The sequence below is a fragment of the Perca flavescens genome, chromosome 16 (assembly GCF_004354835.1).
Source record: "Perca flavescens isolate YP-PL-M2 chromosome 16, PFLA_1.0, whole genome shotgun sequence".
Taxonomy (NCBI): Eukaryota; Metazoa; Chordata; class Actinopteri; order Perciformes; family Percidae; genus Perca; species Perca flavescens.
This window is the reverse complement of record NC_041346.1, coordinates 4,619,935-4,641,456: the sequence shown is the minus strand read 5'-3', so window position 1 is coordinate 4,641,456 and position 21,522 is coordinate 4,619,935. Positions and strand designations below refer to the sequence as shown.

The following is a 21,522-nucleotide window of genomic DNA, read 5'->3' as shown; positions in this document are numbered from 1 at the left end:
GTTGTACTGTTATGAAAAAGGATGCACTTTGAATCTCTGTCTTGTACATCTCCAGGCCCTGGATGAGTTTGCTACCAAACTAATTCAGAACAACCACTATGCCAAAGAGGATGTCGCAACCCGCAGAGATGCTGTGAGTACCACTGTTGGCTCCCTCAACTTTCCTTAAATGAATAAACCCCCTCAAATACCAGCATGGAACGCTAAAGCAGCTGGCAGGATTATGTAATTTATCTCATGCAAACATATCTTCTTTTCATTTACACATTTATAGCTGCTCAGCCGCCGCAACGCCCTGCATGAGCGGGCTCAGTCTCGTCGTGCCGCCCTGGAGGACTCTTTCCACCTGCAGCAGTTCTTCAGGGACTCTGATGAGCTCAAGAGCTGGATCAACGAGAAGATGAAGACTGCCACAGATGAGGCTTACAAAGTAGTTTATTAAAGAATTTGAGATCTTGTTGTGCAAAGATGTGTCCTCCATATTGAAATATTTTTGCACATCCCCATGTTGTGCTCACTGTTTCTGACCTTTCCATTCTCCATCCTGTGTTCCTCTGCTCGCTCGACAACAGGACCCCTCTAACCTGCAGGGCAAGGTGCAGAAGCACCAGGCTTTTGAAGCTGAGCTGTCAGCTAATCAGAGCCGCATTGATGCCCTGCAGAAGTCTGGTCAGGAGTTGCTGGATGGAAAGCATTATGCCTCCACTGAGGTGGCTGGCCGCATGGAGGAGGTCAGCACCCAGTGGAAGAAACTGCTGGAGGCCACCGAGCTCAAAGGTACTGGCAGTAGGATAGCTCGGGCTGACCACTTTTAAACTGATCATATGATAATGGAGGTGCTGCACTTTATGAATATAGGATTTTATTCAAGTACAAGTTGTCATTTTGTCAAATGTGAAATTTTCAAGGGAGACTGAGGACAAGAAACCTTCATAGTCAACAACCACACAACTAGCATACAAGGCAATAGACAATAACAACGCCAGACAACCACATCAACAAAGTACACAAGTAGAATCAATTAAAACAATTACAAAAGTAAAAAAAAAAGAGTTTTAAAATCTTCAAGTGGAAGGAACGGATCTAGTTGGAGGGCAGTTTGCAGTTTCTTCCATGAGAAAATGAGAGTATGTGACCAAGAATAAACCCAAAACCAAGCATAGCCCACTGGCTGATTTGCCGGCGCAAACGTTCTCATTATTAAGAAACTGTAGACAAAAACATGTTTCTGAAAACATTTGAGGCTAGAAATAGCAACACAGTAACAGAATATTGATTCATATTTGATCAACGCTGCCTAGTTTGACAGTTTGCTCGGAGTTCACTCGTAGTGATTGAAACTGCGGGCAGAGAAACATGATTTTTTTCACAGATTATCTAATTCATGTAGTTCGGTCAGTATATATGACAGTTTGAGCAAATATGACAAAACATTTTATTTTTTATAAAAGTTACAAACCGTAGCTTTAAAAGGTGCTTGCTGGTAGTAGGCTTGGGCCGGTGTAAATATTTTTTAAACTAGTTTGATGTTATGCCAAACACTGATCTACTACCATTAGGTGTCATACTAGACTCAGCACCCGTTTCCAAGTGAGACTGAGAGAGCCCATAATGAGAGTGTAGCGACTCCAGTCCATTTCCTGGTGTTAATGCACTTTTGCGCCATAATTTTTTCCTGCAGTGTTAACACTTTGCCTCATCTTTGCTTACCTCTTTTGTCAGCTTCAAATCCAAAATGTTGTCATATTGATGGCACAGTTGTATCTTTTAGTTTTCTTTGAGAGTAACTCAGCCATATATTGTCTCGTCACTCCAAAAAAAAACACACAAACTTTCTAGTAAACATGTGCACCGTTACCCCCTCCCGCCTACCCCCTCAAGTCTACAAAAACCTTGTTTTACCACTGACATGATCAGATTAGTGTTCTAAGTGTCTGATAACATTATGGACATGATCCCTAGAGAGGTCCACCTTTTTGTTTAACACAAAACTGAAAAATCACTATTGCCAAACTCCATTATAAATAAATAGTGATTTTATCATTGTAATATACACTTTATTCAAAGTCCACCGAAACAAAATAAAACTATCGAAGCCATATTGGTTCTTCCTTTCACTGTTGAACAATCACCCTTCTGGTTTGGTTGAAATAAACCCTTAATTTACCCATTTCTATGTGGAAAACTGCTGGCTCTATACACGCTATTTAAATTGAGTCTGGTGGGTTTTGCGTTAGCAATTTCAGAGCGGTTTCTAGTTAAATAAAATTGATCTTACTCTTTACCTAAAAGGTCTATCTCTCTATCAATTCTTTCCATAAAGTTGTCAGACACTTTGAATAACAATCTGAGCCTGCCAGTGGCAAAATAGGCACTTTTAGTTGATGAAATTGACGATGCACATTTGCGCTATATGATTACATTGCACCCTGGTTTGCTGCTGCCAGTTACAGCGTTCTCCCTTAATACTGGACCAATTCCAAAGATTTTTGTTCCTATTAGTCACTTAGAAACCAATGCATGGGAAAATAGGCTCCAGGTTGGAAAGAAACGGAAATTCCCTTTTAATTAATTTTATTTTATCTTTGGTTTAAATGAAGCAGACTGAAGATGAGTCAGAGCCCAAGTCGGAGTGAAACCAGGGTCAGAAATTGTATCATCTGCATAAAAATGTAGTACTGATTAGGATAACTAGTGTAATTTATGTATAATGTAACTAAGCAGTGGATCAAGATGGACCCCCGCAGCACCCCATCACTGATGGCAGGGGAACAGTGTGAGGTGAGTTTTTATTGTAAATTTTAATTTTCTTCCATTTTATTACTTTAGGCATCAAGCTCAGAGAGGCCAACCAGCAGCAGCAGTTCAACAGGAACGTAGAGGACATTGAGCTGTGGCTGTATGAAGTTGAAGGTCACTTGGCTTCAGACGATTATGGAAAAGACCTGACCAGTGTCCAAAACCTGCAGAAGAAACATGCACTGCTGGAGGCTGATGTGGCTGCTCACCAGGTACCCAATGCTAGACCTACATTGTGAAGGCATAGCTGATACTAATGGATGCTAATGGATTTTTTTTTTGTACACAATAGTTGAATAGCAAATGTATGAATTGTTCTCTCTCAGGATCGCATTGATGGCATAACAATCCAGGCTCGCCAGTTCCAAGAGGCTGGACACTTTGACGCTGACAACATCCGCAAGAAACAGGAGGCTTTAGTGATGCGTTATGAAGCTCTGCGTGAGCCCATGGCTGCACGCAAGCAGAAACTGTCAGACTCTCTTAGGCTCCAGCAGCTTTTCAGAGATGTGGAAGACGAGGAAACTTGGATCCGTGAGAAAGAACCCATTGCTGCCTCTACTAACAGAGGTAAAACGTAGCTATATTTGCTATTAAATAAAAGCTAATGGTCGACGATATATAGTCTCCTTCAAATGGTCAGTTTACATAGATACTGTAAGCAGTGAACCTGAAGGATGTTTCAGTTGAAGCCCACCACCCTCCGATATTTCAGATGATTGCTAAAGATCTAAAAAAAGGTCTCTCTTGGTGTTTTCCTCAGGCAAAGACCTGATTGGTGTTCAAAACCTGCTGAAGAAGCACCAGGCCCTGCAGGCTGAGATAACTGGTCATGAGCCCCGTATTAAGGCTGTCACCCAGAAAGGAGAGGCCATGGTCGAGGAAGGTATTTATTCAAAGCCAAGCCAAGTTTGATCTCCTTTAAGTTGATTGTAACCTTAAGGAAGTGAAGTATTTAGAATGCTGATTATTCATGTGTGGGGTTCCCAGGACACTTTGCTGGGGAGGAAGTGAAAGTTAAGCTTGTTGATCTACATGGACGCTGGGACACACTGAAGGCTAAGGCCTCTCAGAGGAGACAGGATCTGGAGGACTCCTTGCAAGCCCAGCAGTACTTTGCTGATGCCAACGAGGCGGAGTCTTGGATGAGGGAGAAGGAGCCCATTGTGGGGAGCACAGATTATGGCAAAGACGAGGACTCTGCTGAGGTACGTGAATGAGTTTTAACAAAATATCAGGACAACAATATCCTATAAATTTTTCAACTTCTTGCGATTTAAGTATGAAGTAGATAATGTTTTTGATCTTTTAGTGTTTCCACCCTAAGCTCTGTCTTTGATCTTGTTACATTTATTGCACAAGCCTCGAGCATATATCCCTTTGTGACAAATGCAGTTGTGCTCAATAGTCTGTCTTCCACAGGCTTTGCTGAAGAAGCATGAGGCCTTGATGTCTGACCTCAGTGCCTACGGTAGCAGCATCCAGGGTCTGAAGGAACAGGCCCAGTCCTGCAGGGTAAAACCCAATCCCTCTTCACACCTCAACACTGCACAGTGCTCAGCTTCATAGGAGGGGTTTTTAATGTGCAATAATGCCTCTGATCGCTAGATTGTTTAAAAATTATCATAATCAAACTTTCTCCAGTTTAAGCAGAGAGCACAAATCAGTGACTATATGTTTGTTTAACTGAACAGCAACAAGTGGCCCCAACTGATGATGAGACAGGTAAGGAGCTGGTCCTAGCCTTGTACGACTACCAGGAGAAGAGTCCCCGTGAAGTAACCATGAAGAAGGGGGACATCCTCACCCTGCTCAACAGCACCAACAAGGTACAGATAAAACCAGCTCAGTGTACAACATACAGTCAGAGGTTAGGCTGACCTGACCAGCTTCAATACATATTAAATCGGAGGTAATTCACTTCGAGTAATGCAAGTTACCAAGTTGTTCAGGGTTGGTTGAGGTATATTCAGTATCAGAGAGGCACATTTTAAGTAACTTATTTAATGATTTTTTTCAGTGGCTGTAATGATCAGTAATTAATTGTCAACCTTTAACAAAAAGCCATTTAAGAGATGAAAGATAGTTCTAGTTCTACAACTAACATGTTATACAATTACAATTAGATGAGACTGAACATGGAGGCCACTAATGCTGGCAGTCTTGGTATATTTGGATTGAACTTTGCAAGAATCACGCAAGCTTGTCATATACAACAAAAAACAGCATCGTTTTCAGGGTCTTTGTGCAATGAATCCAAACTATTTAATCCAATATTGATACACTTTATGTCCATAATTCATTAATTTTTGGTCGTTTTATCACCACTAGCTTATATGCTATCCGCCATTTTGCTTTTCCCATGATGCTCTGGGAGACCATTCTGACCAATCAAAAGCTTGTTTACGTCTTGTCAACCAATGGAAGTCTGTTCCATCATTGCAGATTAAACAAAGATCGTATATAGTGAAGAGGAATCACCCGAGGCCAGAATAGTTAGATATGACCATAAGTTGTCAAAAATACTTTAATAATTGTATTAAGATGAAGAATTTGTCATCTCATCTTTCCACTAAATAATAGAAAAGTATCGACAATGGTATCAATAAAGACTCGGATCGTTAAGCAGTCTCGAAAATAGATATCAATATCAATACAAATGTGTGGTCCCCATCCCTAGCGAGGACCAGAGGCCGAAGCCGCAGCACCACCTACTGTTGCCACCTGAACAAGGCCATGCCGCAGGTGGTATGAAAGCAACCGTTAACGCGGCAGACCAGCCGGTAGTTTAGCCTTCTGCTAACCTTAGTTTTCGGCTGCAGCTAATTCAAGTTCATGTTTATGTAGTTAATTGGAGCCTCAAATCATAGTATGTTATCTCAAAGGGCTTTACAAAGAAAACAGTACATTAATATAGAATTTCCGCTATATAACTGCATGCCAATGTTACTGTATGACGCTGGTGCATGCCCGTGCTCGTCTGATGGTAGAGGCTGGGCCAGGAGGAAGAAGGGAGAGACCCGCAATAGGAGGTCTCACTTTACTTTTTGCAAAATACCTACTGAAGCTTTAAGTGCTGGTCAAAAGTAATGATAGATCCACCATAGCACTATTCTCTTCACATCTCCAGCAAGAGTCTTTTGCTAATATTTCCAACTTATATTACTGTTGTGGTGTCCGTTGCCATCCAGGTATTATACATATATATGTATAAATGTGATGAACCTATTGCCAATTTATTTGTACATTTAGTGTACAAATTTACATACATTTAGTTGATTTCCAATCCTCGGGCGATATGTTTATGGTCATGTCTCTTGCCCATTGTTGATTGTGATCAAAGTGTTACACAAATGTTCCTGCAAAAGAAGATTGTATTTACAAACCAAATTAAGGATACGGCTTTTAGTAAGGCATTTAAAAGGGCAATTCCTCTTCTCATTTTCCAATATTTTGCTTGTTGGTGAGGCGTAATGTCTCTTTCTTTGTGTGTTCTGTGATATTGCAATTCATAGTTTTCAGTCACATGTTCTATGTTACATAATGTGTGTTTGGATTGCATTTCATTATGCAATTCTGTCTGCAGTAGGACACAATTCAAGGAAAAGGAGGGCTCACTAGTGTGCTAGCTATGATAGTACACCGGCAGTCAGAAAAAAACATGATCCATTGTCAGTTTGATAATCTACACGTTTTCTTGCGGTGGCCTTCCTTTAATGAGCAGTGATAAAAAACTAATTTTATGATCAAGGAGATGATAAGCAGATGTATGATTGGTTTAAAATAGTGCATATTCTACTTTCTTATGGTACTATTTCATTAGTTGATATTAAGTGGAAACAATTTTTTGTTTTTGTTTGAGTGTGTAAAGTTTCAAGTATTTTAAGTTTGTTCTCTAAAACAAACTTAAAAGAGTATCCCACCAAATGGTGAGGAAAATATCCTAAAAAAGCGATTCAATTTCTAATCATCTTGAGAAATGTACTGTCTTACATGTATAGTAAGGATGCAAAGAGTCTGTGAAAATTTAGTCAGGCATAGAAGAATTGGTGCATGACCTGTTACTATGTTTAAACTAATAGAGTAATCCACTAAAGACTGATGCATAAAAATTAAATTTGAGGAGGAGAAAAGAATGAGTACTCTCTTCTTTCTGAAGGGATCAATCTCCAGATGTCTTTTAAACCCAAATCAAAGGCTAACTGTCTAATGACAGCATATATTATTTGGTTATTGTTGTTAACCACTATATCTTTGGCTAAAAGGGCAGAGTATTTTTGAGTGACTTTCACAGAGCAACTTTCTAAGCCGCGATCTCCATCAAGAGCCCACATGACCTCTCCCCTCTTTATTTTCTGACTTTCTGACTGTGGCTCTCAACTCCAGGCCCATATGTTGCTGAAGAAATAACTCTGTATGCTGTCATTTAAACAACTAAAGTTGAATTGATCATTTTCTAGAACAGGTGTGCACTATAGTAGTTTAGCAAATGTTACTCTGGTTCTCTAGAGATTATTTGTAGCAACAGAGTATGTGGGACTAAGTCAAAATATACCACAGTGAGTGAGTGTTCATGGTTATAATGGAACTCCCTATCCTCCCTGCTAAAGGATTGGTGGAAGGTGGAGGTGAATGATCGCCAGGGCTTTGTTCCTGCTGCGTATGTGAAGAAGCTGGACCCTACCCAGTCCTCTTCCAGGGAAAACCTGCTGGAGGAACATGGCAGCATTGCACTGCGCCAAGACCAGATTGAGAATCAGTAAGAAACCCACACAATAACCTCTTAATTTTTGCAGCGGAATGTACTTTACTTACTCATCTTTCTCCTTTCTCCTTTCCTACTAGATTTGTTAACTATTCCTTTAAGTGTTCTCTTTTTTTCTGCTTTTTTAACCTTTCTATACTTTCATCAAATCATATTTTCTGCTCAGTTTTTTAACACTAATGACTCTTTCTCTTGTCTCCTCCGCTGTCCTCTTGCTGTAATTAACAACTTAATCTTGTCTTGCTGTGCATTCTACTTGCCTTGCCACTGAGCAGGCTTGTTACCAAGGAGGCCTGCAGCGTGTCTGTGCGCATGAAGCAGGTGGAAGAGCTGTGAGTAGGAAGCGTCCCTAGTCTGCGTGTTCTTGTGATTGTGATACCACTAAATATCATCACAGTTTTACATCTCTCCCAACCCCCAAAAAAACCTCATGTTGTGCGACACTGTCACTACTTCATGCTCATCTTCTATTCAGTATAGGGAGAGAAGAACATTTGATGCAGACCTTTCACATCTTTCTCATCCCAGGCTTGCCTATGGATGTTCATTTCTGATTTTCTCTCATATCGTAAGCTGTTCTGTTCTACACATTTGATTGGCTTTGTTTCAATATTCTATAGGTTACTTCATTTTCCAGTCAGAGAAATTCTGATCCTAGTGGCTCCAGGATTTATGATTGAAATCTGCCTGGTTCAGCAGAAGTCTAACTGGTCCAATTTTTTATTGGTATTTACTTTACATTTACAAAACATGGTGCAGAAAATAAATTAGAGAATAAGAAAATAAGGAGCCCATACAAACGCGAGAGACCTGCTCCACAATAAAATCAAATGAAAAGAAAACCTGTCAAGTCATTATGAACTTTAACTACATGCAACTCTATTGGGTAAAACTTTAACTGGTGATTATCAAATAAACAAAAAATGGAGATGAGGAGCAAATCCTCACATTGGAGAAGCTGAAACCAGCAAGGGAAAATGTGCCACCTTTCTATGTGGATGTCCAATTGGTGTGGTAAATGTAGTCAATTGCAGCAATAAATTCCTCAGTGCCTGCTATATTGGCCGAGATAGCCGAATTCTCCTGCTTGCTGAGCCGTCCCAGCAGAGCCTACATGTGCCAGGATGCATTGCGCACAACCAACCGAAGCCCGGCCAAAACAGTTTAGCCGAGTTGCGCCTAAACTTGATGCAGGTAATAAAATAAAAACATGGTGGCTCTGTAATCTGAACCAGAGTAAACCAAGACAGCTACTCTTTATTTCCCCACTGTCTTCCATTTTTATCTTTTCACAATTTAAAGGTCCAGTGTGTGGGAATTTCTCCCATCTAGCGTTGAGATCATATATCGCAATCAACTCTCTCGCGCCACACAGTTCAAAGTACGTATTACAGCTACGGTAGCCTTCGCGCTTTTTTCTGATGACACCGGTCTCTTTCACTTTTCAATATCCTTTCTTTTTCTCGGTGAAGAAGAAGACTCCTGTTCTTGAAATTTGGATTTTGAATATGTGTGGTCCTCCATATTTCCTTCTTCAAACTTGCCGGGGCTGGGAAGCTACGATACCCATTAACAGAATTAGCAGCACCTGCAAATTTAAAACGCGAAAGGCGGAGCAGTATATCCTTTATGTCCCTTACTGGCTAACGTATTTCAAGATGGTGCATTAATATGGAGCGTCCACCCAGAGAATGTCTAATAAGGGGAGAACTTCCACTCTCGGGAAAATTCCGGGTTGGTACAATGGGACTAATAGGGAGTGAGATAGGGAGTGAACAGGCTCTCCATAGACAGGCTCTGGTCCACCCCAGTTCATGCAAACGCAAATGTAAAATGTCAAGCCAATAGGAATACTTGGAATTGATGGAGGTGGTAAATAGGGCTGTCAACGAATATTATAAATTTGAATATATATTCGAATAGTTTTTAAAAAACGAATTTCGAAGGTGAAAATTAATGTTCGAATTTAAAAAAAAAAAATGGAAAAAAACGCTCGCGGTAGCAGAGGCTGTCTGCTTTGCTAGCGCGCCTGAAAGCCGTTACATACTGGACGCAGCCCAGCTGGCGCATACAAATGTGACATCATGAGATCGCCGTGACTAACCGTGCGTTCATGGACATCGGAAAAACGTTTTTCCGAGTGAAAACGTCACCATTCACGTAACGTCCTGTGGGAATCAGAGGTGGGAAACTCGGGCTGGATTTTGATAACAGAGTTCCCCAGTTGGTGACGCGTTGTTGACAACTGACGTTTGATGGAGGCGACTTTGGTTCATTGAACATATTTCAATGATAATAAACCGTTTTATTGTGGACAAATTCCTCTGCCAAGAAACATACACAGACACTCAGAGAGACTTGCAGTCACTCTGAGAGTCCTGGCATCCGATTGTCGGCAAACTCATTCAGGCTCCTGTTTCCGCTTTGTCGCGCGCCGCTGAAACAAAGAGCTGTGCTCGACCTCGGCTCGAGCGCCATAAATCGGACACGCCGGCCAGATATTACATCATTTTGACGTCACGATGTCGTGCGCCACCTTGGATGCATGCGCAACCAGTAGTTCGAATATTCTGTGTTTTTTTAGAGGGAATATTCAAACGTTATTTTTGAGTAATTTTGACAGCCCTAGTGGTAAATATTCATGAAAAAGGACAAGTTTGTGAACGGGCAACACAGATTTTGAGAATGAACAACTAAAAACGTTAACACACTGGACCTTTTAAGCCTAACTTAAATTCACTCAGCATTTCGCTTATTGGCAACTCAACAAAAAAGCTTACAATAGCAGTGACAAAAATATTAACTCTCATCTGCACCCTCACCCCTTCTGGTCTTGGTTGTCTTTTCCAGTTTATTTTATTCTGAAAAGGGTCTCCAGCACACTTCTGTTGAAGTGAGAAGTAAAACTTTCATGCATAGTAACGCACACACATGCTCACTTGGGGTTGGCGTCGGACACCGCATCTAACAAACAAACTGCCCACGCTGACACTCACTGCAGCAAAACGTTTCCGTTTCTGTTGAAGGCAATTTCAGCATAGGCACCACCACTTTGTGTTTTTTTCTCAGCAACTCTGTTTTGGAGGCTCCCCGGCCATATCTTCTCAGCTGCATTTCTTTGCCCATTTACTCTGGCTCGAATAAATACAGCTGAATATCCGAGTCGGCCAAAACACTGTAAAATGTATCCACGTCCATTACATCCTCAGCACTTATATTTTTGGATGCCATTTTTGCTGTTGGAAATGTAGCTAGTTGGTAATAAAAGTGAAGAGAAAAAGAAAGTTCTGTTATTGTGTGGAATCTACACATGCCCCCTTGCTAGCCGGAGTCAAAATCAAGGCTGAAATAGCCTAGTTCCTTCCCTCCAACTACGTCACTGTCATGTCAAATGACCCTGCTGGATGCAGGAAGAACAGATTTTGTTGCTGCAAACTGCAGCTTTAGCAATATAGCACCCACTGAGAATTGTATTACTTCAATCAACTAAATTTATCATTAACACTATTTGGACATCCTAATAAAAGTGGCTAATTTTTCTTTTTAAGAAACATGAACAACTATCAACTATAACTACCATTATCAAAATAATTTTCTGCTGATTGACTGATCAATTCATTTACTGAGTGATTCAGCACTACAGAGTGGTTTCGCAATTTTGAGAACCATCAGTTTTTATCAGAGAAATAAAGGGATTACTAGCAATAAATACAAATTCCTCAAAAGAGCAGATTTTCTCCAAAAAAAATGAACCGAATCTGGGGAAGAATTTCAGCAGGGGGAAGATATGCGGTTGTACTACTTTCCAGACCCCAGTAAATATAAAAATTAAATGACCGGAATGGCAATTTCAAAGGAGAACTTAGTGGCTTTGGCATTGTTGTCAGAGACGGACGTATTTCTATCTAGCATGTTTCCTTAACATCTGATGACATATGGTCATTTTATGATTTAGTACAGTAAATATATTACATATTGCTCTCTTTTAAATCTTTAAAAGTGAGGCATGTTATAAGAGGGACGGATAAGCTTTTGAAGGCACATTAAATGATTTGATTGGATTATGTTTTTGCAACTTTTTTTAAGGTATGGTACTTTGTTGGAGCTGGGAGAGAAACGCAAGGACATGCTAGAGAAGAGCTGCAAAAAGTTCATGTTGTTCCGTGAGGCCAATGAGCTCCAGCAGTGGATCAATGAGAAGGAGAGCGCTCTCACTAATGAAGAGGTCGGCTCTGACCTGGAGCAGGTTGAGGTCTTGCAGAAGAAGTTTGACGACTTCCAGAAGGTAATGTCCTGATATTTTCTTCTGCAGAAAGGCAAATTCATGACATCCGAGTTATCTTCTTTTCCATTAGCTTCTGTAATTTAATCCAATCTCTCATGCAGAATTTATTTAATTGTTTTTTCTGAAAAAAAAAAGTTGAAATTATTATTCTGTTATTATAAGTTCTGGTTTCACTTGGGCTCTATAGACTCTCATGACAAACATCTGAACTTGTTGATTTAGCTCTCTAATGTAATGCAAATGTTTTACTTGATTATCATTTATATCAGGGGTGTCAAACTCAATTTCACTAAGAGCCACACTGGAAAGGACGATCACAATAAGGGCCAGACGTTGAGTTTATTGACATGCTTTTATTTAACAAAAAAAGTCAATTCACTTTGTATTATTGCATGTCTCATATAGCTTTCTCTCATACAGTTTGGTTGACATAAAACAATAAAAAAGTCAGCAAAAAAGTTTCTTAGCCATCGTAGAATTTGGCAAGTCATGAAAAACAAACATTACATTTTTAAAAGCAGCTACCATCAGCCAACTGCAACAACCTGTAGAATTTGGCAAGTCATGAAAAACAAACATTACATTTTTAAAAGCAGCTACCACCAAGCCAACTAGCAACAACCTGTTTCACAGCCTGAACAATAAAAAACGATCTGCTTCTGTGGGGAATTCTGAGTCTGAAAGTCAGAAAATCTGTCAAATTCTACACGGCAGTGTTGCATAATTACAGTATGAAAAACACTTTCCTTATTTATTTATTTTTTGGTGTGGTGCACAACTAGTCGGGCCAAAATTAGCTGTGAACCTAAATTGAAATGCGGGCCGGATCAAAATTAGCAATGGGCCGGATTTGGCCCCCCGGGCCTTGAGTTTGACACATGTGATTTATATGATGAAATCATGTTATGTATGTTATTGATTATTAGTAACTAGTATAACCTAATCTTAGCTACTGTGTGTATTTGTTGAGATTATTTGTACATGTCATATCTCTCAAAAGTGTATGATGTTGTTCTTTTGTTTGGTCCAGGACCTTAAGGCCAATGAGTCTCGCCTGAGGGACATCAACAAAGTGGCGTCTGAGCTGGAGTCTGAAGGCCTCATGGCTGAGGAGGCCCCCATGGTTCAGGCTCAGGTAAGTTCTACTTTCCTGGTTTAACTTTATGAACCCCAACTAACCCTAACATATCTTCTGTGTTTTACCTGCAAGTTAATTGAGAATATGTTTTCTTCCACGTGTAGCAGCAAGAACTGGTTGGTGCTGCTCCCGGCAAGGTTTTGATCATTTCTGTATACTTCACATACATTTTGCTTTATATTTAGGAAACCTTTCAAATATCACAACAAAAAAATAAGACACTGCTGTGACATATACATTTTATTGAACAGGATGAAGCTGATTCCAAGACTGCATCTCCATGGAAGGTAAGCTTCATCTAACACTGTTAAATCTGTGTCCAAAAAATACATTTAAACATTCAGTTGTTTAATGTATTTTTATACAAAATAGTGTATCTTGATCTGATACAGTAACTGTGCAATGTTGATGATGTTGGATACTGATGTGTCACTTCTGGAATCTACTGCAATCATGCCTAAAGACATTTTACTTGCATGAGGCTTAATGTTTTGTCCTCAACATTCAACATTCATGAGACAACCAGGGACCATTGGAACTCCAGAGTTTTTTTTTTTTGTTATGTAAAATATGTCTCATGATTACTCATTTATTTATTAAGTGTTTTGTTTGATTCATCATAATTCAGTGTTTGGGGCTTGTTGCCTGGTTCGGCTCTAGCCTTGGTTGCAGTGCTTAATATGTCCTGATTGGTGTGAAGTCTTGTTTGGTCTTAGTAGAAGACTAAAACAAACCCTGGGAATTTTATGTAACATTCTTGACTGGTGTGGTGTTCTTCTGTTTTCGCCCTCTTCTTTTTCTTCCCCCCTTCTTTTTGCTGTGTTTTGTTCACCTTTGACTATAGAACATACGCTTGGCTGTTCAAACAACGGCTAACTTTAATACTATCAAGGTAAGATTAACTAGTCCACCCTGACCTCATTCTGATTTGTCCCCTAGCTCTACTTTCCTGCATTGTGATCAGAAAACTAACCATCATCATGGTTTCTTTATGGTGCCACATGATCTGTCTCTTCCAACTCTCTGAAACCTGACTTGAGTGTTCAGTTTGTTTGGTTTCCCATGGCATTTGTTCGTCCTGTTATCATCCATGGCATTTGTTCGTCCTGTTATCATCCATTTTGTTGCATGCTAAATAAGTTTTCTTTAGCATCTTTTTGTAGATCCTGACTTTTTGTAATGATCTTAACATGCATCCAGTCCTATGCACTTAACACCCATCATCTACGTGCCTTTGTATCACTGTCTCGCCTAACAAATGCATAATGCAAATTTGCACATTCTAGTACATATTTGATTTAGCATTCCTCACTTACCTTAAATCATAATCTCCAATTTTATCTGATGATGCTCTTGATGCTATGATCAATTGATGTGTCCCTCTTAAATTGAGGTTGTGTTTAGTTCTCAAACGGAAAATCATTGCAAATTTTAACACCCAAACTAGAAGAAACAGGTTACAGAAGGGCTGAGCAAACGCTGAAGAGTGTAGAGTACTGTTTTATCATTGTTTTATGTCTAGGAGCTGAATAATCGCTGGCGGTCCCTGCAGCAGCTGGCTGAAGAAAGGAGCAACATGCTGGGCAGTGCCCATGAGGTGCAGCGATTCCACAGGTACAAACCAAAGACTGTAGGAAAACACATGTGGTGTTTGTGTTATCACCTACAGCTTGTAGGTAGACCCAGTTTGTGTTTTTACCTCACTTTCATCTTTGATAGTCACTAGATCCATACAATTAAAATGTATTATTGGAGCCCAGGTTAAGCTAGGGCAAAATGAGAAAACAACAGCCGTGACATAAAGAACATCCAGTTCAAAACATACTTTTTGTATAATGTCTTCCTTTTGAACACATTCCAGAATACGGAATGTATTATCTTTTCCTTTTGAGAAGTTACATAGCCTAGCTTTAAAAGGTGTATAAACTAATGAACCCAGATGTTCCACAATGCTAACAACTAGTTGCCAGCATTGTGGTGGTTGCTTTTTAGAGGCATAAATAAATCCACTTTACATTTATATGGCTCCACAGATGAGACAAACACACTCATCTAAAGGATTATTAGGAGCACCCGTTAAATTTTACGTTAATGAAATTATCTAATCAACCAATCACATGGCAGCTGCTTGGGCAGAATGGGAAAGAAAGGTGATCTAAGCAACTTTGAGCGTGGCATGGTTGTTGGTACCAGACGGATTGGTTTGAGTATTTCACAGTCTGCTCAGTTACTGGGATTTTCACGCACAACCGTTTCTAGGGTTTACAAAGAATGGTCTGAAAAAGAAAAACATCCAGTATGAGACCGTCCTGATCTCCAGTTTTCCACTCGCAGATCAGTCTAGCATCTTGAGATAGAGAAAATTTGGAGCCGTTTGCCAAACGACCGGGCCAATCAGCGTTGGTTTTGAGGCGGGTTTAGGTGGTGATAGACAGATGGTTTATCCAATCAGCTAACCAGTATTTTTGCCCCTTCCCAAAAGTTCTCCAACGGAAAGTTCCCAGATGGATATGCCGAGCAAATGCGAAGCAATCCATCTGGCGGAGTCAGGTTAGTATGCTGCAGTCCTGGGGGGCGAAAATGCCTTGTTGATGCTAGAGGTCAGAGGAGAATGGGCCGACTGATTCAAGCTGATAGAAGATCAACTTTGAGTCAAATAACCACTCGTTACAACCGAGGTATGCAGCAAAGCATTTGTGAAGCAACAACACGAACAACCTTGAGGCGGATGGGCTACACCAGCAGTGTCATTGATTCAACGAGGTGCTGGAAGCATTCTTTAGAAATGTTGGCCCATATTCATAGGATTGGGTCAAACACGGTATTAGTATGGTGTTCCTAATAATCCTTTTAGGTGAGTGTATAAAACTTGTCTCTAGTAAGATACTTACATGAGTAATAATGGTTGCATTAAGACCATTTTTACTCGTAATAGAAAACATTTTAAAATCAAACCTTCATACTGATTAGTAGTTACAGAAATGGGTATAGAAACTTGAAGTGCAAGGATTTTATTTCATATATATTTCCCAGTATTTAAATGGAAACCATGAGTAGGGGCAAAACCCTCAGTCCTTCTTACACAAACACACAACACCTCCAGATGTTTGAGCACAGAAAGAAAGAAAGATTTCCTTCATAACATTTGAACAAAATTTGTTTGTGCCTCCTCAGGGATGCTGATGAAACTAAAGAGTGGATTGAGGAGAAGAACCAGGCCCTCAACACTGACAACTATGGTCATGACTTGGCCAGTGTCCAGGCTCTGCAGCGCAAACATGAAGGCTTTGAGAGAGACCTGGCAGCCCTGGGTGATAAGGTCAGATTGTATTTTAAGCTGCAGACACACTGACCAGACGGCCGACCCTCGGCAGAAAAGGCAGTTGGACTGATCAGTCTCCCCGAGTTGGTCAAAAAAGTGCCTCGGAACACACCAAAGCGACGAGATATAATACGTCTCCATAACAGCAGGCGGCGCTAATCTGAAACCAAAAATTAAAACCGGCAGCTCATGGGTCTGGTTTCTCCGGAAATTCAAAGACGGACTGTCATGGCGGCTTGTTTAGAATACGATCTGATATTGTACTAAAATAGATAACAGAAAAGTGTTTCTGAAAACATTTAAGAAAAATAGGCTGTGCAGTTGCTGAATCTGTCTTCATTTCAGATCAACAAAGGTCAGTTTAAAAGATTTTCGTCAGATTTTGAAAGACTCTCGTCTCCGGGTTAGCACTCTACCAATCAGATGGGTCATTTGAGTCCGACTGCCGGCAATGCCCCCCATCCGATTTATACATGTCAAATCGGCCAAAATGAAGGCCGACGGCCCCTTGGACGGACGACGGCACGGAACACACCAAACAGACTTGACCTCGCAAGGCTGTCCAACGGCCGATTATCGGCTTGGTGTTTCAGCGCTTTTTTCATTTATTTGAGATTGTAGAAGATCTACAAACCATACCTCTGGCTGAATATATATTATTTCCCTTAAGGCTGTCACTCATTGTTCCTACTTCCCTGCCTAGGTGAACTCTCTTGGGGAGACAGCAGAGCGTCTGATCCAGTCCCACCCTGAGGCAGTAGATGACATCCAGGAGAAATGCACTGAGCTGAACACTGCCTGGAGCAGCCTGGTGGGACGTGCTGACCAGCGCAAAGACAAACTTGGCAACTCCCACGACCTTCAGCGCTTCCTCTCTGACTTCAGGTGAGGAGAGAACAGCTGGTGGATGCCACTGGGTCAGATTTGTAGTTATGTAGTTTTTGAGAGATATATGTCTAAATTTAAGAAATGCCGTCTGTGTGATATGTTTTGGCCATAACTTCTCATCTGTGCACAGAGATTTGATGTCCTGGATTAATGGCATACGAGGGCTGGTGTCCTCGGAGGAGCTGGCCAAAGACGTGACCGGAGCTGAGGCCCTTCTGGAAAGACATCAGGTATTGAACTCCTCCATTCTGATAATGTAAAAAATTGCAGATATTAGTGCATGTTTTTTGCCATCAAACCCTACTGATTCATCTTTCTTTTCTTTTTCTATTTTCCAGGAACACCGCACAGAGATTGATGCTCGTGCCGGTACCTTCCAGGTCTTTGAACAGTTTGGTCAGCAGCTGCTGGTGCGAGGCCACTATGCTAGTCCTGAGATTCAGCAGAAACTAGAAGCTCTAGACCGTGAGCGTGCTGACCTAGAAAAGGCCTGGGTGCAGCGTCGCATGATGTTGGACCAGTGCCTCGAGCTCCAGGTATTGGAAGTGTTGAGCCATGTCATGACCTGCGACCATGACCAGTTATTTTATTTTAATATACATTGTATAAGGACAAGTGTGTAGTACAAACCAATACAACACACCACAGCATTTTAACCTAAGCTTATTTGCGATGCCCTCCCCTAGATGGGCCTTTAAAATACCTAAAACTTAACAACAAATACATAAGAGATAGTACAGAACATAAACTGACCAATAGGTACTTGTGCATGTATTTGTCTTTATGTCCTGTAAATCTGTTTCGCTGTGATGTGAATGCTGAATCTCCCATCTGCACAACAAATCTACCCTTTGGTACTTATTAGGAACCTTGAGGTATGTCCATGAAAACACAAAACTCGGAGCTCAACGAGAAAATAGAGACCAAACAATACAAGACACAAACTAATGATGCCATTCAGGTTCCACTATGACTTCTGTAGATAAGGTAATTCTACATGTTGATCCCCCAATCCGAAAAAGCCTTTTGTCCGAAAGAGGATTTACGTAAGGACACTTAATAATTCCCATTAGATGCTCCATGTGTTAATGAGCTTAAAGCTCTGAGTGGAACCACACGTTTACTGAGCACCCAAGGAGCCTGGGTATGTAGGCATTTATAAATGAGGTCAAGATTAGCAAATTTATTAAAATGATCAAAATTTAACATTTAATTTCTTAAGAACGTGGCAATGACGTGATCTTACTGGCTTCCTGTCCAAAGTTTGAATTGCTCAAATAGATTTCATCATAAGAGGTTTGGTTATTTTGGATCATGCTTGTGACCAGGTTACACAATAACTTAAATGTAAAAGAGTGTGCGGCAAGGCTGAATAAATTATTCCCTGCGGGAAAAGTTTTGGGAACCACTACTCTAGGTGATCTGACAGCTGTCTGGACTAGTTCTACCAGATACATACATACTGCATAATCTGGAAACCTGCTCCAAGACATGATTGTGTAAAGTCATTTATATACAGTATAGACTAAAATGGACCAAAGACAGAACACTGTGGAACTCATGTTTAGTCATTAGCTAAACTGTAATGGATGTAGATAATATTTTGATTGTCCATCATTAGCTGGTGAACTTTCTCCCAAAAATACAGGTATATATTATACTCTTGCCAACTTCCATTTACTGGGGAAACTCCCACTGGTAATAGAAAGATTGATGAGATAAGCAAGAGGTTTTACAAAAAATTATTATTATTTGTTTTTATTTTTTCAGGTGAAAATGATAGTTTGAGTGACTATTGGCAAGTTTGTCTATTACTGAAAGCACTTCAGTTTTATTTTTTTGTTGTAGGGGAAAAAACATTACCTGCATTTTTGGGTGCAGGGAAGCTCCACACTAAAAACTTTAAAATTACTGGCAAGCTCATTAACAGATGAAACAAAAACTATAGAATTTATGAGCAATTATGTTGTCTCTGACGGCTGTCTTAATTCCTCCACTGACTGTTGTCCTTGTCCCTCTGCAGCTCTTCAACCGAGACTGTGAGCAGGCTGAGAACTGGATGGCAGCTCGTGAAGCCTTCCTTGCTAGTGACGACAAGGGTGACTCCCTGGACAGTGTGGAGGCCCTCATCAAAAAACATGAAGACTTTGACAAGGCCATTAACGTGCAGGTCAGTAAGATGTTTAGCCGCTCAGTGAAAGCTTTTAAAATTGATTGGTAGTTGTGTTCTATAGATTAAATGGTCCACTGCTGTATAGGAGGAGAAGATTGCTGCTCTGCAGTCCTTTGCTGACCAGCTGATTGGAGCCGACCATTACGCCAAACCTGAGATCTTCAACCGCCGCAATGAAGTACTCGACAGGTAGGAAATATTTGGTAACACAGTTTCACTTCCTTTACACAGAACTTTCAACTTGTTTGTCCTCAACTACTTCCTCTCATTTCCAAACAGGAAAAGTTTCAGTTCAGTTTTGCCTTAATGTATTAAAAGCCTTTATTTTTTATAACCACTCTCTAATACAGGGGTCACCAACATGGTGCCCACGGGCACCAGGTAGCCCCCAAGGACCACATGAGTAGCCCTCAGGCCTGTTCTAAAAATGAAATTGAATATTGATATTATCAGTTTCCCACCTTGTTAAGTTGTTGTTGATAATTATTGTGAGAAATCATTAACATGATCAGTGTCTTCACATACTGTAGATGAGTATCATTAATTATTAACAATCATATATAACTATCACTAATCATTAATAATCATATATAACTAAAGGCAAACTGAGCACAGTTGTTATTTCAGAAGAGTGTATCAAACTGGTAGCCCTTCGTATGACTCAATACCCATGAAGTAGCTCTCAGTTTAGAAAAGGTTGGTGACCCCTGCTCTAATACATCCTAGATGCTTACCAAGAGTGATCTTAATTTCACAGATATCTGACCCAGATAGCACAAATGTAGAATCATCGGCATACAACAGAAGTTTGCTTTTCCCAGCAGCTGCCATATTCTTGATATACGTACTGTATATAAGAAATAAGAGAAGCCCTAATCTAGAGCCTTTGGGAACCCTACATGTAATGTCCTTTGTTTCTGACACACATGACTAGGGCTGGGTATCAACCGAATTCCTACCCAGTTTCTAAAAACTTTGCAAAAAACTTTGGGTACGTTTTATGGTAATAGCCAATCACGCACAGCTGCAACATGGCCAACGGAATTGAGCAGTCTTCAATGCTTGTGATTACATGCACTTGATTTCACTTTTGCAATTAACGTATACCTCTTGTCATTCACAAAGACAGACTGTTAACATAATGAACTGTCATTTGAAGACTCAATGTTTATCTAACATAGTTAGTCTGCTAATTAGGCTATGAGGTTTTTATTCACACAAAGTATCGAAAAAAGTGTTGTGGTGATATTGGTATCAAATTCAAAGTATCATAATTGTCATCATGCTTGTGTTTGAGCTCACTTTAAACTTCAAATTCTGATGTTTGAAGGTGGCGCCGGCTGAAGGCTCAGATGATCGAAAAGCGTTCCAAGCTGGGTGAATCCCAGACCCTGCAGCAGTTCAGCAGGGATGTGGACGAGATTGAGGCTTGGATCAGCGAGAAGCTGCAAACTGCAACCGATGAGTCCTACAAAGACCCTACCAACATCCAGGTATACATTTGGCTTCTACTAGCACAGGCCCAACTCACAGAAGTTCATACCAACATAGCTAGTCTAAAAGAAGTACATGGAATCCCTTCAGAATGGTTTTAAGTGTGAGCGTAAATTCCACCCATGAAGGTATTGAACATATAGTAATTTTTAAGTAAATCTTAAAAGAAAACATTTATTTTCACAGAGGGTAACTGATTTCAGGGCCACGGGTCCTTAGCTAAATTAAAATTACTAATCTGTTTGTCTTGTTTGATTGACGATACTTTAACTTTGTCACATCCCTCCTTGTCCTGGTTGAAGTGAGACTGAATTTTTCTCCCACTGTCTTATTTTTTTTTTTTTTATAGCTGTCCAAGCTGCTGGTAAGTTTGAGTAGTGTGTTAGCTGACTAAAACCGAGCAGGTTGTCCTCCATGTGTTCATGTCTTTGCTCTGTCTGTGTGTGTGTGTGTGTAAACACAACGTAGAATAAGCACTCCGTCCATCTTGAGTTTGTCCCTCATCAGCACTGTTGAGTGCCAGCTTCTTTTCCACCTGGTTTTAATTTTGTTAATTTAAGATAAAACTTAATTTTGTGTTCATTTTGTATTTTATTCTAGATTATTTTTGTCATTGAAGGCTAGTTGTTGTAGTAGTTGTTGGGTGTGGCTTCCATTT

At 40.3% G+C, this 21,522-nt stretch overlaps 1 protein-coding gene across 3 annotated transcripts in view; it reads left to right on the top strand.

Annotated features, from left to right (window-relative positions):
• sptan1 (spectrin alpha, non-erythrocytic 1) overlaps positions 1 to 21,522 on the top strand; it is a 61,417-nt gene that overhangs the window by 22,528 nt on the left and 17,367 nt on the right. Inside the window, exons 12-35 of one of the 3 annotated variants that reach the window (XM_028601468.1) lie at positions 56 to 133; positions 275 to 430; positions 573 to 777; positions 2,830 to 3,011; positions 3,126 to 3,369; positions 3,563 to 3,685; positions 3,790 to 4,007; positions 4,222 to 4,314; positions 4,494 to 4,628; positions 7,410 to 7,558; positions 11,651 to 11,849; positions 12,880 to 12,984; positions 13,092 to 13,124; positions 13,239 to 13,274; positions 13,832 to 13,879; positions 14,510 to 14,601; positions 16,162 to 16,306; positions 17,013 to 17,194; positions 17,328 to 17,427; positions 17,536 to 17,733; positions 19,221 to 19,367; positions 19,456 to 19,559; positions 20,701 to 20,863; positions 21,214 to 21,228. In XM_028601468.1, coding sequence (XP_028457269.1) covers positions 56 to 133; positions 275 to 430; positions 573 to 777; positions 2,830 to 3,011; positions 3,126 to 3,369; positions 3,563 to 3,685; positions 3,790 to 4,007; positions 4,222 to 4,314; positions 4,494 to 4,628; positions 7,410 to 7,558; positions 11,651 to 11,849; positions 12,880 to 12,984; positions 13,092 to 13,124; positions 13,239 to 13,274; positions 13,832 to 13,879; positions 14,510 to 14,601; positions 16,162 to 16,306; positions 17,013 to 17,194; positions 17,328 to 17,427; positions 17,536 to 17,733; positions 19,221 to 19,367; positions 19,456 to 19,559; positions 20,701 to 20,863; positions 21,214 to 21,228 — 3,150 coding nt within the window. The remainder of the gene's footprint in view (positions 1 to 55; positions 134 to 274; positions 431 to 572; positions 778 to 2,829; positions 3,012 to 3,125; positions 3,370 to 3,562; positions 3,686 to 3,789; positions 4,008 to 4,221; positions 4,315 to 4,493; positions 4,629 to 7,409; positions 7,559 to 11,650; positions 11,850 to 12,879; positions 12,985 to 13,091; positions 13,125 to 13,238; positions 13,275 to 13,831; positions 13,880 to 14,509; positions 14,602 to 16,161; positions 16,307 to 17,012; positions 17,195 to 17,327; positions 17,428 to 17,535; positions 17,734 to 19,220; positions 19,368 to 19,455; positions 19,560 to 20,700; positions 20,864 to 21,213; positions 21,229 to 21,522) is intronic. The other 2 variants (XM_028601470.1, XM_028601469.1) reach the window with 2 other exon arrangements.